This window comes from Primulina eburnea, unplaced genomic scaffold (assembly GCF_022965805.1).
Source record: "Primulina eburnea isolate SZY01 unplaced genomic scaffold, ASM2296580v1 ctg739_ERROPOS11973397, whole genome shotgun sequence".
In the NCBI taxonomy this organism is placed as follows: Eukaryota; Viridiplantae; Streptophyta; class Magnoliopsida; order Lamiales; family Gesneriaceae; genus Primulina; species Primulina eburnea.
In genome coordinates this window covers 2,939,461-2,959,125 of record NW_027331510.1, presented here as the reverse complement: position 1 = coordinate 2,959,125, position 19,665 = coordinate 2,939,461, and the positions used below count along the sequence as shown (strand labels likewise).

The 19,665-nt window shown below is 35.3% G+C and overlaps 3 protein-coding genes and 1 pseudogene across 3 annotated transcripts; 3 read left to right on the top strand and 1 right to left on the bottom strand.

Moving 5' to 3' along the window:
* The first annotated feature begins 685 nt into the window (after positions 1-685).
* On the top strand, positions 686-5,938 carry LOC140821906 (peptidyl-prolyl cis-trans isomerase FKBP43-like). Its single transcript, XM_073182580.1, is given in 14 exon segments — positions 686-833; positions 1,295-1,368; positions 1,718-1,950; positions 2,181-2,320; positions 2,605-2,890; positions 3,146-3,364; positions 3,478-3,537; positions 3,669-3,896; positions 4,523-4,790; positions 4,923-5,010; positions 5,145-5,186; positions 5,267-5,295; positions 5,297-5,316; positions 5,432-5,938. Coding segments are annotated over 14 exon segments (1,785 nt in total). The 5' UTR covers positions 686-820; the 3' UTR covers positions 5,517-5,938.
* An 894-nt stretch (positions 5,939-6,832) lies between these two features.
* Positions 6,833-8,044, top strand: LOC140821898 (probable carboxylesterase 9). Its single transcript, XM_073182572.1, has one exon. The coding sequence runs from the start codon at positions 6,985-6,987 to the stop codon at positions 7,942-7,944; it is 960 nt and encodes a 319-aa protein (XP_073038673.1). The 5' UTR covers positions 6,833-6,984; the 3' UTR covers positions 7,945-8,044.
* A 2,205-nt stretch (positions 8,045-10,249) lies between these two features.
* Positions 10,250-13,981, top strand: LOC140821762 (UTP:RNA uridylyltransferase 1-like). The gene is made up of 6 exons (XM_073182353.1): positions 10,250-11,451; positions 11,812-12,180; positions 12,302-12,525; positions 12,620-12,683; positions 13,157-13,353; positions 13,641-13,981. Exons 1-6 carry the CDS (start codon positions 10,318-10,320, stop codon positions 13,849-13,851), a joined length of 2,199 nt encoding a protein of 732 aa, XP_073038454.1. The 5' UTR covers positions 10,250-10,317; the 3' UTR covers positions 13,852-13,981.
* An 881-nt stretch (positions 13,982-14,862) lies between these two features.
* LOC140821948 (peroxisome biogenesis protein 16-like) lies at positions 14,863-18,883 on the bottom strand (annotated as a pseudogene).
* Positions 18,884-19,665: the final 782 nt, after the last annotated feature.

Genomic DNA, 19,665 nt, shown 5'->3' with positions numbered 1-19,665 from the left:
AAACATACTAATATTACAATAGGTCGAGACACGATAAGAATAAAAGCTCAATTTTTTGTGATTTCTCATTGACCTCGTAAAAATATTTGAAAAAATCAATAAACCTCAAAAATTACGAATCAATTGAGAAATCTAATTTCATAGTAGCAATAGTCGCAATAAAAAAATGCTAATGCATTATTTAGAATCAATCCAAATGTATGTATAAATTTTGAGAAAATCTCACATCGACCTAATTAAAAAAAATATTATCATTCACACAAAATATCTCATAAAAATATTTCAAGAAGAGATAAGTATTTGACCTGACTTATAAAAATATGTTTCTAATATTAAAACATTACTTTTCGTAAAATGTATGGATCGGGTTGACTCATATTTGATATACCATATTATGTGAGATCAACACTACTTTTATGCCAAAAATTATTTTAGCGATATATATGGATTAGATCAATTCGTGATATAGAGACACGAGATCCTCTAACAAAAAATATATGGTTTACTGTTTGCAATATATTATTTTAAATATTTTCAAGTTTTTAGACAATATAATATTTAAAAAATATATATATACCACTTAAAATATTTTCAAAAAATATTAAGTAATGTATTCTCTCTTACCCAAAAATAATACAAAATGATCGGCTCCCGCGGGGCCGGTACTACTGCACTAGCCTATATAAACCGAGGGTTTAAAGATTTCGGCGCAATTACTCTCCCTCCCTCGCTCCCGCTTCTTCGCTAGGGTTTCGGACGACGTTTTATATAGAACATCATGTTTCAAGAATCAGAAGCCTGATACTTCCCTCCTGTAACAATGGCCTTCTGGGGTTAGTTCTTTGGCCGTTGCGGCTTTTTCTTCCCTCGTTTGTGTGAGCTAGCAAATATTGTGCTCTTTTTGAGATTTTCGCCGTCTGGAATTTCAATTGTTACCACCCTACTTGGCCATTTTATTGTTTATATTATATTATAGTTATTTGCAAGTAGGAGGCGCTTTAATTTTGTTTTTGCCGCGTCTCTCTGTAGTCGTGCTTAAAATGGCGTTTCTATGTATTTATGTTTGTGTAATCTGGAGATTGTGTTCATTGTGATTCGGAGTCAGAAGAATGAATAATTTTAACTTTCAAGCAATTGTCGATGTTCTGGATTGATTTTACAATGGGCGGTGTCGAATATGTGTGTGTTTTCCGCTTTTTTGTGTGTTGGCATCTTGTGCTGCCCGTGTACTCTTTTTTTTTTTGTATGTGCCCATTAAAGTTATACTAACTTCACCTTATTCCCTCTGTTCCAGGTGTTGAAGTAAAACCTGGAAAGCCAGTTACTCATTCTTGTGAAAAGGCTAGAGGAAGGCTTCGAATTTCGCAGGTAATTTTTTTCATGGTCCTGGAAAGCAAACTTCAAATTGTAATTTGACTTTTAACTTTGAATGCTTACTATGGTATTTTATTTCTTATTCCATGCTTGGTTTCATTTTTTATCTTTTGAAATTTTATAAATTCATGTTGTAAGATATCATTCCTGGTTGGTAAGAGATTTCTTGTTCTGATGGTTGCTCTTATCTGGTAAAGAATCCTTTTACTGCATATTAGGTTTGGGTTGTTAATGACTGGAAAAAAAATGTTTATTACTGCTTCTTATCCAGTTCTACGTTTGATATGAAGTGATATTTAATATTAACTTTGTTGGTCTGTCTGTGCGGTGATCTATTATATAGGCTACTTTGGGAATCAGTGATGCAACAAAGAAGAGCTTAGTACAGTGTAATGTGGGTAACAGAAGTCCGGTTTTGCTCTGCGCCTTGCTGCCCAATAGTACAGAGTCATGCCACTTGGATGTGGAATTTGAGGAGGCAGATGATGTAGTTTTTTCTGTTATTGGCCCGCGAAGTGTGTATCTTACTGGTTATTATGTCCAACGAAGTCTGCAGTCAAATACTCACAGTGATACGTATCCTTTCAAGTAATTTTCTTTAGTTATATCACAGTTGGAAACCATTGCAAATAATTTCATTTGTCAAACTTAATTGTGTCATTTGTCATTTTAAATAATACGAAACACAACATCGATAATTTTATCACCATCTGTAGGCTTCTCCTAAATGGGAAAACATGTGATTCTGTCAAAGTTCATTTGTTTAAAAGTTGGAATTTTCAGCTTTCCTTTACTTTCACCCATAGAGAATCATACGGAGTGGATATAGAAAACTCTCATACGGAGGGATCTAGTCATGATAGTGCCGATGATAGGTATGAGGACAGTTTTATTGATGATGACGAATTACAAGTTTCCCCACCATCCCCTGTTTCAAGCGAGAAAGGTAATTTTTTGCATGATTCAGGCTCTAATTCTCTCCCTTAATGGTTGGACACTTGGATGCTTCTGGTGGGTAAAATATTTTATCTCGAAAACCTCTTCAAAAAGGATGATCATTGTGTGGATACTGGTCTTGTTCAGTCTATAATTGTTGCCATGAAACTTTAAGCTTAGTATGTGATTCGTCGATCTTTGTCATGGTCATTATGATGGTTGTCATCTAGATGCCATCGTCAACATTTATACAGGGGTTTCACCTTTTGTTCTGCATGTTTGGGTTTAACAAAGGAACAGACGAGGCTAGACTGGGCGATGATAGAATGCATGTTGGAAAGGGACGTCAAAAAAATCGCAAGAAGAAATACCAAGTGATTGAGTCGGATAGTGAAGATGACAACGGGTACCTTTTATCTGTATTTAAGAACAAAAGATCTCCAGAGACAACCATGTCAAAGGATGGAAAAAAGAGTGCCCAGGTTACAGAACAAACTGGTAGCAGGTCCGATGGTGGAATCTGTGACAGCGAATCACCAGGAAAGGGCAATCCTTCAGATGTGAATGTTGAACAAGAAAGGTGATAATAGGACTGGACTTATCATTCAGCATCCTTTATTATGAATTTTTTTGGAAGAGTGTATCCCTCCTTTTAAACTCTTGCATACACACATCTAGACACATAATCGATAACTATGGGTGGGGTGTGTTTGTTTGTTTATGCATTTATAAATTATAGATATGTGTTACGTGTATACGGAAAAGTTGGATCCATTTGGGAAGATGAACCATATTTGTTGGAATCTTATAATTCAATTTCCTTTTTTCACGTCAGACTAAGCGGGGCAAAGCTGCCATTCCTTCATAAAGGGACCGAGCAAAAGAATAAAAAACTAGAAATTGTAAAGGAATTGGAGACTCATAACAAAGTTCTTTCCAACAATGAAAAGGCCTTGACTGATAGGAACTGTCTTGGAAATAAGGTAGAGGTTAACATCATCGACCAAAATCTGCCTATGAGACACGGGGACGATCAGATGCAATCCCTTGACGTGTGAGTAACATCTACCAATGAGATAAATACCTAATTCATTCATTTTGTGAACCACACTTGCACCTATCTGTTGTCATCTATTTATTTTATGCCTGTACTTGGCCTAAGATCAGTGCAAAAGCAAAAAAGAAGAGAAAAGAGAAGGTTGGTGAAGTTGGGGACCCAAAAAATTTGTAAGACTTCTTTTTCTCCTTTATTCTTCTTTTGATCAATTAAGAATTTTATTTCACGAGGATATGTTTGTTGTATGGGCATTTCATTTTATTTATTCAGACTTGCTTTCATCCTGCTATTGATACTCTAGGATGGAGATGGGAGCTAATTGGTCCGCAACAAATGGAGCAGAAAATGATCAGAAATCAAAGAAGAGAAAGAAAGGTGTACAGCTAGAAAGGACATGTGAAGGAACTGATTCAGAATGTCATAGTATTCCTAAACATGATGAATTCAAGCAGGGTTTATTAAATGCTGACAGTGTGTCAAATGAACTGTTGGAAGCAAATGGGAAACACCAGGAACCAAAAAATGACAAGTTAGTATCTAGTCTTTCTCTTATTTTTCTTTTCCCAGATTACATTTTTTGGTATAAATCTATATGCTAAAACATGGATAATGTGAATCAAATTGAGAAGATCTGAAATTGTAATGGAGTATATGTTTATAAGATAAATGACGAGGAAGTCAAAACTCTGAAGTATCCACATCTTTTTACTTTGACGAGAGATTTCTGGAAAGATTACAAAGTCCTTGTGTTAGATATCCGAAAAAGCTGTTTATTGGATTTTAATAACTTGGTCTTTTGTTGAAAAGTCTTTAGGAGTGTTGAGCCTCATTGATGACATAACAATCTCCATAATTTCACTTCAGCTATTCTTCCCTTGACCAAATGTAATTTTCAACTGCAATAAAAAAGGGTAATTGATTAAATTTAAATTATTCGTAGGTTTAGGATACAACTTGTTAAGAGTTTATACTTGTGAACAATGTTACTGGAAAGAAGTTAATTAAGATCTCCATGCCCCTTATCATGATTAGGGGCCTCGTTTCCCCCAACCATGAATGAATTATGGTTCATTGAACAGTACTTGGCACCTACAATTTTCACTTCTCATTTTCGTTTGTTTGATTTTTTTTTTTTGTGTAAAATTCTACTTGCAGCATCATCACCACAAACTCTGAATTACTAGCTAGTGATCAAAAGACCAATAAAAAAGTTAGAAAGAAGAAGCAGAAGAAAAGTGAAGGGGATGGAAGCTCGGATGTCTTCATGCCCAAAATGACAGATAATAAAGAGAACAGTGCCATGAAATATGAGCATCAGACTGCAAATGCACCAATTCAAGAAAGGGCTTTATCAAATGGATTGATTATTGAAGAAGTGACCCATGGACCACCTGATGGAAAAGTTGCTGCTCCTGGGAAAAAGGTATACTTGCTACAATTGTAAGAGTAAGAGAGTCTTTTGTACTACTATTGGTTTGTGTATATATCGCATTTTGTTGGGAATATTTATTTTCATTAAGCTCATGATCGTCTCTTTAAACAAACCTTTTATCAGGTCAAAATTTATTACACAGCTATGTTAAAGGAGAGCGGGCACATCTTTGACTCAAATGTTGGTAAACCTGCATGCAAATTTTTGTTAGGTACCCGGACAGCTGCCTTTGCAAACATGCACACACTCACCCTCTTCGCCTTGTTTTCACTTTAGTTCTGAGAAAAAGTTAATAGGATCATTACTTATGTGTTATATTATTATCTATATTTCTTCTTCAATCAGGTGATAAAGAAGTTATTGGAGGATGGAACTTGGGCATTGATGGTAGTTACTTTTGAAACTAAAACTCAATCACCTTACCTTTTGTTACTCTTTTCATCTTAAATTCTTTATATTCATTGCAGGTATGCGTGTTGGGGATAAAAGGAGACTCAGTCATCCCACCATCGATGGGGTATGTTTTGAATTATCCAAACCATAGACACGATACACGCCAAATTTTTTCCTAAAAATTCGATTGTCGTGAACCCATATGCTTCTATATGAAAGTTTTCCTTTTTGCGGTATAGTTATGGAAAGCATGGAGCTGGAGAAAATGTACCTCCAAATTCATGGCTTGTATATGAAGTTGAGTTGGCGAGTGTACGTGGATAACCTCACACATCATTGTCTGCCCTTGAAGTCCTCTGGCAAATGAGGATCGGAGCAGAAGAAGCGTGGAAAGGGGTCTGAAGCTGAAGGTCCAGTTGATGAAAGTAGTAGGTGCTATAACTTTCCCTGTTTAAATGTCTTAAAATGCGGATTTTTTTTAGTTTCAGCATCTTTTATTGAAATTGTCTTAAAGTCTACTGGTTGTTAGTATTGCACAGAATCTTTGAATAGTCTGTCTAGAACTCTAGATACGGATGGGTTAAACCCGGTTCGGCCGTGGCCTGATAGAGGCCGGTTCTATTAACTTGGGCCGGTTTAAAGGGCCAAATGACAAACCAGTTTTTGGGTCAGGCTTATGATACCATTTCGTTCTTGAAGAAGTTTGGCTGCCCATGCCAGTAATACCGTATAAAAAGTAGCTCTTTTTAAGTATAAAAAGTGCTTGATTGGTTAATTAATATACAGATTATACTACATTAGACAATTATTACAAGCATACCTTTTCAAAATTTGCATTATTTTTGGTAATCCATCTAATTCCAATGTAATTAAGCATTTCGAGAACCGTATATGCATAATTCTGAATGAAAATAATTCGAAAACGTGCAAATCTCATGTTTTCTATTTTCACTTATTTTCACATTATATTATAATATAGAACTAACAATGGTCGTACCAAATTATTAAAAATTATCTCCTTTATTTTGTCTTTTAGCTATATAATCAAATAAAAATAGGTACTTTTGTTTTTTTATTCTGACCCTGGTCAACATATTTTGATCTAAATCATAAAGTATGTATATGCGTATGCTGATTGTTTGAATTCCATAGTGGCATAAAGTGTGGTACAAAAATTTCGAGTTAAGTTTTAAAATCCTGTTTAGAAGAACCTATATTTTAAACATTTCTCAAATTTTCATCATTTTATGATGTCTCAATGAGGAATAGGTAGTCAAAATATTTTAAACCTTTTTCTTTTTCAATGACGTATAAAATAATAAACAAAGGGAAGAGGCATGAAAGTAGCACAAACAAATGAGATATCTCTCAGATTATTGTATTTAAGTTAATAAAATAATTTATTTATGGTCTTTAGATTGATGCAGTTATTTATCATTTCATAAATTACATAAAAATTTAGAAAATCTATGTTTCGAGTGTTTGTAGAATCTGGTTAGTTGCAGTCTCAAATTCAATATGCTGCTTTGAAAATTGTACACTGGCTTATACTTGTATCCAAACTTGCTTGCTTGTTGGCACGAGCACGTGTTTAAATCAAGAAGACAGATTCAAAATCTGCAATAACTAATACTCCTCAAATTATGTAACAACATTCGAATATCGAAATTTAAGGATGCCCACTGATTATTTCCCCACGAACAAGTGCCTAAGATTAATCAAATTCCAACGTCGATCAAACCACATTTCTCTTCGTATCTTTTTGGAACAAACAAATAATTATTAACAAACAATGTCCAGATTTGATCCCTACGAACATGTAAACGTATCCCTCAATCCAGATGGCTCACTCACTCGCTACATGAAGCTCCCCACCTCCCCGCCCACCGGCGAAGTCCCCCAAATCCCTGGCACGCCGGTGCTCAGTAAAGATGTCACTCTCGACGCCGACAAGAAAACCTGGATGCGAATTTACCGACCCGCCAAACTCCCATCCAACGACAACACCGTCGTCCGTCTCCCCATCATCTTGTTCTTCCATGCCGGCGGCTGGATCCAGATGAGCCTCGCCAACACCATTCTCCATGAGATGAGCAACAAGATCTCCAGCGACGTACCCGCCATCCTCGTCGCCGTGGACTTCCGTCTCGCGCCGGAGAATCGCCTCCCCGCTCAGTACGAAGACGCGATCGACGCCGTACACTGGGTGAGAAACCAGCTGGCGGACAGTGATGGCGATCGGTGGATAAGGGACTACGGCGACTCCTCGAGATGCTACCTCTACGGTTCGAGCTGTGGCGCCAACATCGCGTTCAATGCCGCGATGCGGATACATGATCTCAACCTCGCCCCGCTGACTGTCGTCGGGATCATACTGAACCAGCCGTTCTTCGGTGGGAAGGCGCGGACGAGGAGTGAGCTGAAGCAAGCGACTGATCAGTACTTTCCATTGCCAGTGATCGATACGTTGTGGGAGCTTGCGCTGCCTCCAGGGACAGATCGCGACCACCGGTTCTGCAATCCTTTCGAGGATATTCAAGTGAAGGAGAAGCTTAAATCTGTGGGGAGGTGCCTGGTCATAGGGTTCGGCGGCGATCCATTAATCGATCGACAGCAGAAGTTCGTGCAGATGCTAGTGGAGCAGGGTGTGATGGTGGAGGCGCGTTTCGACGACGTCGGATTCCACGGGATTGATATGATCGACACGCGCCGGGCTAACGCCATTGTTAATTTTATAAAAGAGTTTGTTTGATTTCACATTTTTAATGTTTTTATTTATGGGTTTGATCAATTTTTCTTCTTCAACTTACTGAAATAAAGATATATTCTTCGGAAATTATTATAATATAATATTTTTTAAGCATCTATTTACATCGGTTTTTTTATATATATATATAAAATAAATCCATATTGTGGGGATTCCAAAATTAAATGCACCTTAAAAACATCAAAATTACACTTTATACAAAAATTAAAGATACTTAGAATATTAAAACATTTTTGCATGCAGCCAAGGATGAAGAAACATTATTATTTATAAATGACGAATTATATGAGTTTTCCTTAAAAAAATTTATAGCAATTATCACAGAATATATAAATCATAAGTCTATTGTGAGATAGTCTCACGAATCTTTATCTGTGAGACATGTCAACCCTATCGATATTCATAATAAAAAGTAATATTTTTAACAGAAAAAGTAATATTTTTTCATGGATGACCCAAATAAGATATATGTCTCACAAAATACGACATGACACCGTCTCACACAAGTTTTTGCCAATTAGCTTTTTTCGTTGTTGAGATATGTGAATTCTTATACATCATCTTCTAAAGAACCGGACATAATAATTTTTTTATGAATTGATTTGAATGAAATTCAAAAAGAATCCATAAAAATATAATAAATTGAAGATAAAAATTTGTGTGAGACGATGTTACGACTCGTATTTTGTGAGACAGATATCTTATTTGGGTCATCCATAAAAAAATATTACTTTTTATGCTGAGAATATTATTTTTTATTGTGAATATCAATAGGATTGACCCGTCTCACAGTAAAGATACGTGAGATCGTCTCATAAGATATCTACTTTAAATTGAAATATAAATATAACATATATATTATTGTGGAATTATGATACTAATGCTATTATATTATTATGGAGAATAAACCATTTAAAAACAATTTGGATAATGTCTAAATTTAAATAATAATTTTTCAATGAAGTAAGATGAAATTTAGGATCAGTAAATTTAACGATTATTAGTTAATTTTAAGAAGGAATCCCAATTCAATTGCAATTGGAATTTTAAGTGGTTGTATTCAACTCAGAGTGATAATTTTTAATGACTTTTTTAAATGATAAATTTTTATAGATTCGATAGATTTTTATTCACTTTTACAGAATCTCACATATTTATGAACATATTTATGTGGATTTATATAGATTTTTTTGTATGATTTTTATAGATTTTGGTAAAAAAAAAATATATATATAGAATTTTAAAATTTGTATTTAATTTATAACATATTATTTTTTGTTAATTTATTTGAACCAAAAATTAATTAACATATTTTATTTGAAATAGTATTTCATTATTTATATTAATAAATGAATTTACTTATTTAAAAATTAAATCATTTGCTCCTTACATGTGTATATATGTGGGTTTGTATGCATACTTGTAAATTTTTTAAAATACATCAATTGATTAATCTGTAACTTTCTTTTTAAATTGATGATTTACATATGAAAAGAATATTTGTGTGAATATAATTTTGTATAAAAATATCATAGTTGACATATTAATTGAAATTGAAAATGTTAAAAAAAATTTAAAAATTCATGATTGTTGTTAGACTATTCAATTTTTAAAAATTAAACGATATATTTTTAGATCATATTTTATTATTATTGCTTATTACATTAATTTATATAAATCATAAATTAAAAATCACAAAATTAATTATAGATTTCAAAATTTCTTATGATATTAAAATAAAAAATTATTAAATGAACAATCGATCAAAAAATGAAAAATTTAAAAAGAAAATATGAAAATATATATAGAGATGCACTTCCAAAATTGGAGAGAGTGATAGAGATAGATGAGATGAGAGAAAATAAGAAAAGAGATGATGTGAAGCGTCATAAAGATAAATAAATAACTTGTGTATGAGTTAGAAATTTTAAAATCTATCCAAATCTTCGGGTTAACTAAATACAATTTTTTTATAATTTATGTTATAGCTTAGGCTTTAATGTTTGTATGTTGATGAATTCCATGAAGTTATTAAAAATCTATCGAAAAATTTGAATATCCTATAGATTTCTATAGAGGTTTTAAAAGTCAATGTTGAATATCACTTGACTTTTTAAAACTTTATTAAAATCTATTTTAAATATCATTAGATTTCTATAGAGTATGTAAAAATCTAAATTGAATATATCTAGACTTTTAAAATATACAAAAATCATTAAAAATTAATAAATCTCCTACATTAAATACAACCCCTTAATTATAAATATTAAATAGTCTCCCAACGCAAAAATAAAGATATTAAATTTAAATCTACGCTGACGATTGCATCCTAAACCCAAAGACGACTCTTTCACCATCATGAACGGAGGCGATGCGCCGCCGGCTCAGCCCGTGAATGGCGGCGAGTTTCTCCTCCAACTCCTCCGTAAGCCATCGAATTCTCGCCCGCCAATTCACGTGTTTCCGCAGTCCTCACAAGCCTTCTCGCTTGACCCGGCTGTCGCGTCGGTGGGTTCTACGATACCGGATTTTGCCATGCCTCAGCTGCCGTATCAATCCAAGGGTGGAGATTTACCTTATCGTCCATGGGGTAACAATCCACCACCATCACCTTTCGCTCCACACAATTTCTTCCCACAAAACCCTAACGCAAACACTGTTTTAAACCCTGATTTTATGTCTCCACCTCGGAGACACAATCACTCTACGGATCAATACGGTGTACAATTGAATCGTTCATCGCACGGTGAGGATATGAGAAAATCAGGGTTTAGTGTTGGCAATTCGAAACCTACCCCAGCTTATCAGCCAGAGCAAAATTTAATTTTTGGGTCGGTAGATCACCATATGCTACGCAGTGGTGCCAGTTTAGGAGGGGATGCTATGAATGAAAGCTTTGGCCAAAGGGGAAAACTTGGAAACTCATATCTGATGGAGGGTTTTGGGATGGATAGAAGATCAAATGATTTTATTGGAAATTCAGCCGAAGTCAATGGAATGACTCGTGGAAATTCTAATGGACGGAGGGCTTTCGAGAACGAAAGAAGAGTTAATGGTAATAACCGGGTGAAGCAAAGTTATAATGGAAACTATAGGGCCATGGCACCACAGCCGCAAGGATTTTCAAGTAAGATGCAGGATCCGAGAAACGAGGAGTATGGAAATAGGAGGACTTTAAACCATAGTGGGGTCAAGGGTAAGGCCAGTTTGGGTGGTTTTAGTGGGACTGATAAATGTAGCAATCAACTTGATTCCCCCGGATTGCCGGCGGGTAGCAATTTTCACTCTGTTTCAGTTTCTGATATCGAGGGGTCAATGATGGGGCTTCATGAAGATGATCAGGAAGAATCGAGGAACAGTGGGTGGGTTAACATGAGTAAGGATCAGAGGGGGAGTGAGATGGATGATTTGGAGGATCAGCTTGTAAGTTCTCTGGGACTCGGGGATGAGTCTGATGAGAAGAGTGATAAAGCAACTTTTGTCCGTGACAAGGTAATGTTTATTTTCTTGTGCTTATGTTTTGATTATGCACGGATATCAACGGTTGTCTTTCTTTTCTTTGAATGTTGTTTCTAGTATTAATGACTGAACAAAACCAAACATATTTCTTTCTCATCAAATTTTTTTATGCCATGACATTTTAATTATTGCCAGTTATTTCGTTGGTTGGTGTTTAATATTTATTCTGGTCAGACACCCCAACCTTTACGTTACTATATGAGGCCATGCAAATAAGTTTCTGCTATATTTTTTCTAGAGCGAGCTTTCAAATATCATATTTGTATATGAGGAACTATCCTAGATGCTCAAACTTTCCTATCTTGCCAACTCGCCTATTCTCTCTATGATCAGGATTATAGATCTGACAAGAGAGGACAGTGGATTATGGGTCAGAGAATGAGAAATCAGAAAAGGCTGACACCATGTCGAAGTGACATAAACAGGCTGAATGTGCCATTTATAGCTCGTTATGAATCTTTAATCCCATCTGAGGAAGAAAAGGTTAAACAAAAACAATTGTTGACAGTATTGGAGAACCTTGTTATTAAGGAATGGCCTGAGGCTCGATTATATCTTTATGGATCATGTGCCAACTCATTTGGATTTTCAAAAAGCGATCTTGATATTTGCCTTGCAATGGAAGATGAGAATGCTGACAAATGTGAGATCTTGTTAAAATTGGCTGATATTTTGAAGTCCGACAATTTTCAGAATGTACAGGTCAATGATCTCCCCCGTCTATTTCACTTAGATTTTGTTGTTATGGATGTCATTTTCCCGTAAATGTAGGTCTTATACTTGGATAAGTGTCTTAGTTTTGCAATCTGTGTGTTATATACAGGCCCTTACCCGTGCTAGAGTCCCTATAGTTAAGCTGATGGATCCAGACACTGGTATTTCATGTGACATTTGTGTGAACAACGTTCTGGCAGTTGTTAATACAAAGCTGCTTCGAGATTATGCTCACATAGATGGTAGACTCCGACAGCTGGCTTTCATTGTGAAACATTGGGCTAAATCACGTGCTGTCAATGAAACATACCAAGGAACGTTGTCGAGTTATGCGTAAGTCATCTTTGACTACCTCAATATTCTTCATTTTCTACCTATGCCTCCCTTTGGTGTTTGACTAATTCCTTGTGTATGTATATATTACCAGGTATGTGTTGATGTGCATTCATTTCTTACAACAGCGAAGGCCTGCCATCCTCCCATGCTTGCAGGTGTGACTATACTTTAAATTGAATTTTTTACTCCCGTTTTCGCCCTCTGTGCCTTCAAACATGTTTTGTTTCTTTTCATGCCTGTGAATGTCTGATATTCATTTGTATATGATTATCTGTATAGTTTGAATTTTCATGATGTTTAATATTTTGTTAAGAAAGTCCATAATATTTATTAGCACAAGATATGCAGGAGTAATCTTAAAATTTCTAGATAATCATTTTATCACTAATACTTGTCCAGCTGCATATCCGCATTTTCCTTTCTCTCATATGATTTTGACAGAATGGCCCCATTCTGCTCGTGAGGTGTGAATGGCATATCTTTTGGCTTGAAGATATGCCCCGACTTTTCTACACAACTCATGAGCTGTTCCAATTTGACAGGCGATGGATGCTTGCGCATATAATTTGTTGATGATTGCTTGCACATATTTTTTACTCAACTCTCATGATCTTTTCCGATTTGGCAGGCGATGGATGTTACTTATTCTGCCACTGTAAACAATGTTGAATATGCTTACTTTGATAAAGTGGAAAAGCTTTCCAATTTCGGGGCCCAGAATGGAGAAAGTATTGCTCAGTTGGTGTGGGCTTTTTTCTTTTACTGGGCGTATTGCCATGATTATGCAAATGATGTTATATCAATTCGCATGGGATGCACTCTGAGGTGAGAAACACTTTCTAGACCTACACGTGCTCCATTTAGTTAAAAGAGAGGTTATTTACTAACAGAATTGATTGCTTGGCAACATCTTGGGGTAATTGTCTCACCAAGTCAAGTGTCGGTTCAGTGTGTGATAAATGGAGAATATCGGATCTGGCCAGTCTCCTAACGTCATGGGGTGAAACTTTAACCGCTGTCCGTGTCATTGGAGAGAAAAAAACGAGGATGCATTAACTTGGCTTGAAGCTTGGGAAAACAACTGATCATGATTTGTTTTTTTTCCCTTGCAGCAAGAGAGCTAAAGACTGGACTAGAAGGGTCGGTAATGACCGCCACCTGATATGTATCGAGGATCCATTCGAGGTATCCCATGATCTTGGTAGAGTTGTGGACAAGTACAGTATTAGAGTCCTGCGAGAAGAGTTCGAACGAGCTGCACAAATAATGCAGTATGATTCCAATCCATGTGTGACTTTGTTTGAGCCCTATGTTCCTAACTGATGCCCCCTAATGCGGATTGGACTAGATTATTACATAGCAACTATCCCCACCTTGTAAATTCCTCGCTTATGATATATCAAAGTTTCCGTCTCTTTTTATTTTAAGTTTGTTCAGTCAATTATTTTTGCACCATGTAAAGGCTTCCAACATATTTCATTCAATGCAATTTGCGACACTGCTATCTATGTATTTGATATGTTTCTTTTGGTTTTATCATTTCTCGAAAGATAATGATTATATATAATTTTTATCCTCTATAGCTCAATTATTTAGAGGATTTTGTGTTTTTAAAATTGCATCATATAAAAATGTCATGAAACTAACTAAATAATAAAGTCTCATTAGTTATAAAAGAAAATAATTTTAATGGTCTTATTAAAAAAATAATAGAAGATGGGATATAACATAAATCATGTTCTGGAAACACCAAGAAAAGAGAAAATTATGAACCACATCCAACAATCTGAAAACTTCTAATTTAATTGATGTTGAAATTTAATATTTTGATTTCCCTAATTTTTTTCCGCTTCTATTCATTTCCCATATCGGTCATAAAAACACTAGCAAATCTTTAGAATATATTTGATTGGAGAAGCCAATAAACTAAACTATATTTTTTTAAGAAAAAAACTGCTTCTTTTTAAAAAAAGATGTGTTTTGGTTACAAAAATAGTTTTATAAAAACTTAAAAAAGTGATTTATTAAAAGCTTAATTTTTTTGGCTTCATGTTACTATTTTTCAATATTTATCTAAACGTCAAAATCACTTATATTTTTTATAAAAACATTTAAAAAGCTTGTACTTATTAAATGATTTTTTTAAAATTAGAACTTCTATATCCAAATTTGTCCAGAATGCACACTCAAACATTTGAATGTGAGTGACAGAAAGTTAAAGCAAACATTTTAGTCGCAAATAGGACGAAGGTCTACTTGTCTTCCTTTCAGATTCTCTTGTATTCCAATCTCCGATGTATGCAGATGTAATAACAGAAGAACGACGCAATCCCAAGAAACCAACAACAATTTGATTCAGCGCAAAGAGTTCAGACATTGCTCGAATACACTATTTATGACGAATATGGATCGCCAGATGTATGAGACACTATAACCTAGGCTTATTATAACCAGCTCATATATTAATGGACAGAACTTCAGGAAACTTACAACCATCAAAATGAAAAGAACTCCGGCCAAAACTTGATCTCATGATCCAGACATGTAAGTGTATCGTGTCTGGGCTCCGACAAGAAGTTCAACAAGTTTCTCTGCATGTTAGGAAATATCAAAGCAATTTTTTTATAATAAAAATCGAGTATTATCGACTTGCAGAAACTGTAATCAAAGAGCCGAGCATACCAGTAAGAAGGCCAATGATGGGAACCGGTTCTAGTAGCTTTTGAGTGCCAGCGAGTCTTTGGCTGAAGGATTTAAAGAGCATTAATGTAATTTTTGGAGGTGGATGAAACGAGGGAATAGGAAAATACGAAGAAATATTCTGCAGATTGCGGTGTTACCTGGTATATTTTGTGAAAAAAGGATCTCTCATGAGATAAAGCGCCCATAGCAGCTTCCGTCTTTTCAACTGCACCCATTTTCAGAAATAAAAAATTTAGCCCTTTTTTATTACAGAGGTGAAGTACATATCACCTCTAGCCACTCGAGAGCATTCGCAACATTGGAGAATCACATCACATTTCATCTCAATTTAATATAAATCTTGCTACTCTATAAATAGAAGACCCAAATCCAAAAGACTAGTCAGTCAAATTTCCTTTTTTTTCTGAAGAAAGACTAGTCAATCAATTTGGAGAGCCATGAAACTTACACGTTGCTCCACAGCGTCAATGTGAAATCAAAACATATTGGAAAGAAATGTGAAACCGGTAAATATTAGAAGGGACAGCCAGATATGATTCTTGAATGCTTAAGAGTGGACGAAAATACAACTTTCTATAAATTTATTAACCAAAGAATCTCACTAGTGCGCTGGAAGTTGCATATTCTTTCTTCACGCTTCCAAGAAAAAGAAAAACACAGAAAACTTTTCGAAACACAGTAGTTCCTGAGAAAGTGCCACAAATAAGGTCAATTATACACATAACAGAGATAAAGAAACTAGATACCAGAGAAAAAATAAAGACAAAACACATCAACAAAATTGAAAATCTAACCTCATGTTTTTCGAGGTTGGAAAGATGAAAAACATTGCTATTGTGCCACAAAACTGAGACCAATGAACTACTTCCATTTCCGATGAGGTCCACAACCAATGAAGCAAGCCAAGGAAGCCATGACCGTGCCCCATACTTTCTTATTAACAAAACATAAATGAGAGGTCTTAAGATAAACAGTACTTCTCCCATAAAAAATAAACCCCCAGGAGTACCCTTCTTGGACAAGGTGTAGAGAGTTGGTGTCTCTGACACGGTCGCTGGGATGAATAAAAACACAATTTAAGCTTAAAAGTAGTAAAATGTAAGCCTACAGCAACAAGGGGTATAGGGAGAAAAATTACTCGCAGGCTCCATCGTCGCCTCCTGGTGCTGAACCCTGTGCAACCACGACGGGCCAGTAACCGTACGGGCATTTTCGCCGAATCTAGTTTAATGCAAACAAAGCCCTCCCTTCAAGATTATATGGGACCTGTCCATGATTATTGCTTAAAACACCAGAAACCCCGTGCTGGCCAGGATTGGATGCAAACTCATTTCTGCGGGCATCAAAATCATTAGAGTCCCTACCATCATTTGTACTCTCCCCACCATGCAAAAGCATTTTATATCCACTCTTTTGCAACACAGCCAATCTAAGCAATACCCTGTAATTGAAGTGATTAATGAAGAACAGTCTATCAACGGCCATAAAAGTTATCTAGAAGAAAGAGCAACAAAATATGAGGTGCTTACTTGGTAGCTTCGGTTATGGCAATGAAATTCCATTTATTTTCTTCACCATATAATTGTTGCGCCACAACTTCAACAAGAGTTTCCAAGTCCTTGAGCAAAGTTATGCATAATGAAAATGGGAAAGATAAAGGCTCTCCACCCCCCGTACGAGTCTGCACTGGGGTGGTATCGATTATATGTTCATTGAGAGCAGTAATCATGCCCAGAATTGATGTCACTGCAGGAAAATTGTAAAAGATGTGACAGAAAACATCAACACCTAATCCATACATAAGCTAAAATTATAAAAATAGTTGTGGGCAATAAGGTTAATGTTTTTTTAAAAAAATATTATAATTACATATATCACTGTGGCTGATTGAGATTAAACCAATGGCCAAAGTTACCCTCAAACTACTAGAGTGCACAACATTGTAAATGTGCAGTAGAAAACATTATCAACCAAAACATATCAATTATGAAATCGAGAACTCAATTGTCATCTGCTGCAAATAGACTATCTATAAAATTTTGGATTTTTTATGATGGAAGTATGAGAATAAAGTCAAATGGCATATGGGAATGAGAATTGCAAATAAATTAATGATAATAGTGATGATATGCGAATTGACTCGATAGGTGTGCCACACAATAAAACAAACCAGGATATACGGGGATCATGCTATCAAATATTTACAAAAGGTACCCCAAATACTTTTTTTAAACAATCTATTGTAATGAAGTGTATATACTGAATTCAAAACACTGAGGCTATAGAATATCCTGAAATTGAAAGATGAATTATTATGAAAAGTTGTAAACTTTAAACTAATTTTGAAGGGCTGAAAAAATAATAAAATTGAATGCATAAAAAACACATCATGGAGTGGCAGCGAGAAGCTACTGTTACCAAAATTTTACAAAACCTGCTTCTGGTCCAATTTCCGAATCCGAAAACCTCTCAGGAAGAAGCCAGGTTAATCCCTGAAATACCATTCAAACAAGCCCAAGAGAGTGAATTTCCAACAATCTTCAACAGATAAACTAAATTTAACATTTCCAATTGAAATAAATTATATGAATAAAAATAGAAAGGACGTGGTAGAATACATTCCAGATAAGAGAATAAACTGCATAGATGCAATCAAATCCAAAGCCCTGATCAGAATACTCAATACATTACTAATTGCATAAATATACTGCAAAAACCAAAAAAACCATGGAAAGAGACTTCAGTCCTGAGATGCAACACAGATGAAGAAATCCATGCATGAGCACAAGTCGTCAAAAGGATTGAGTTCAAATGGTATCTGTGATTACTTCTCGCGAAGTTCGCCACATCTTCTCATAAAGGTCATAGCTGTAAGTCAAACTTAAATAAATGACTGATTTAGCTTCAAATTGTCATAGTACCACTTAAACAAGAAATGTAATAGTGGCCAGGCAGGCAGCTACTCAATATCCACCGAGAAATTGATCTGATTCATATAAATTATTCGTTAAATCATTATTAACTTCAGAAACATCAGGACTTTCACAGTGACCGCAGAAGCACAAATGCTCCCTGCATAAAAATCTTCAGAAAAACAATTTATGCATTGACCAATCATCATATGCTCAGAAGGGGTATCCAGCGTGGTTGCGGCCCCTCAAACATCAAATGATTTCACACGTATTCCAAAGAAAAACAAGTACACAAACAAAGATACTCGGGCGGTTGATGAACAAGAGGACAAGTTCAGCAATAAAACAAAAGAACAAAGTTCAGCAGGCTTACATTAGCTAATGACTCCAAGGAATGCACGTAATCTCTGTTCCTCCTAACCCATCTCTTGTAAGAATCCATTTGATCAAAAGGTTAATCTCCACCAAGAACAAGCAATTTAAGCTCTGTCCCACAGGATTTTATGCCAATACAATTGCAATTTGCAACCCTAGACACCGCCTAATTGCAGTTGACTCTGAATCTTTTACGGTATTGAATGAGACCCGGGCGAGACGACAGTGCAATAATCGAATCCATTAGTGGGTTTTCAATGTTGATATGTGTGCGCGTATTTATACGACGAACTTGTAGAAATCAATGACGTGATATGCAGATATTATTACTCGTCGGTGACGTCGTATGTTTGCATAGGCTATATACTCAGGTTGAGCAAATTCTCTTGAGTTAATTCATGTATAAAATAAGTCTAAACTTAAAGATAAATAATATTGGACAAATTTGTGTAATATGTTCGTTCAAGAAAATATTGATCAAATATAGAGTAGATCGCTTTACACGTTTGGTGGAAGCTAAAAAAATCTAAACTTAAGATAAATTGAATTGAACAACACAAAGTTCGTTCGATAAAATGTTGATTAAATATCGAATAGACCGCTTTACACGTTTGCTCTAAAGCTAAAACCAAAAAAGATGGCTTCTCTTCTTATATGAAAAATGTAATTCAGATGTGTTGGTCAATCTTTTACTGGTCAATGCATGACTTAATTTGAGTCATGAACCCGTGTGTGGACTTAACAGAAGTCGGTTGGCAAGAGTCAAGAAAACCAAAGAAAGAGAAAATAAAAGGGATTCGTTTGAGTTAGTTGAAAAAAGAGAGATACACAGTTGAGCAACAAGAAGATAACCAACCTGCATCAAGATCAACATGAAGAGTTGTGGAGACAAGAGTTTAGAGAGCTTAGTTTGATTCAAGAGTGTACACACTTGTAAACCAAAAGCCGATATACAATAGTGATTCATTCGTGATCTTGAGAGGTTTAAATCTTTGTAATCGGAACTCAATCAAATAATATTGTTCTTCCTTCTCCCGTGGACGTAGATCGTATTGATCGAACCACGTAATTCTTGTGTTCATGTTCTTTGTTCTTAGATTCTTAGCGTTGTTCTGTTATTGTTCAGTAGTCTCGAATAAACTTCATA

Bases quoted from the DNA above. Each gene is read 5' to 3' on its own strand.
- LOC140821898 (XM_073182572.1), top strand. From the start codon at position 6,985: ATGTCCAGATTTGATCCCTACGAACATGTAAACGTATCCCTCAATCCA.
- LOC140821762 (XM_073182353.1), top strand. From the start codon at position 10,318: ATGAACGGAGGCGATGCGCCGCCGGCTCAGCCCGTGAATGGCGGCGAG. The intron at 12,181-12,301 runs GTCAATGATCTC...TGTTATATACAG, and splicing joins ACAATTTTCAGAATGTACAG to GCCCTTACCCGTGCTAGAGT. The intron at 12,684-13,156 runs GTGTGACTATAC...CCGATTTGGCAG, and splicing joins CCATCCTCCCATGCTTGCAG to GCGATGGATGTTACTTATTC.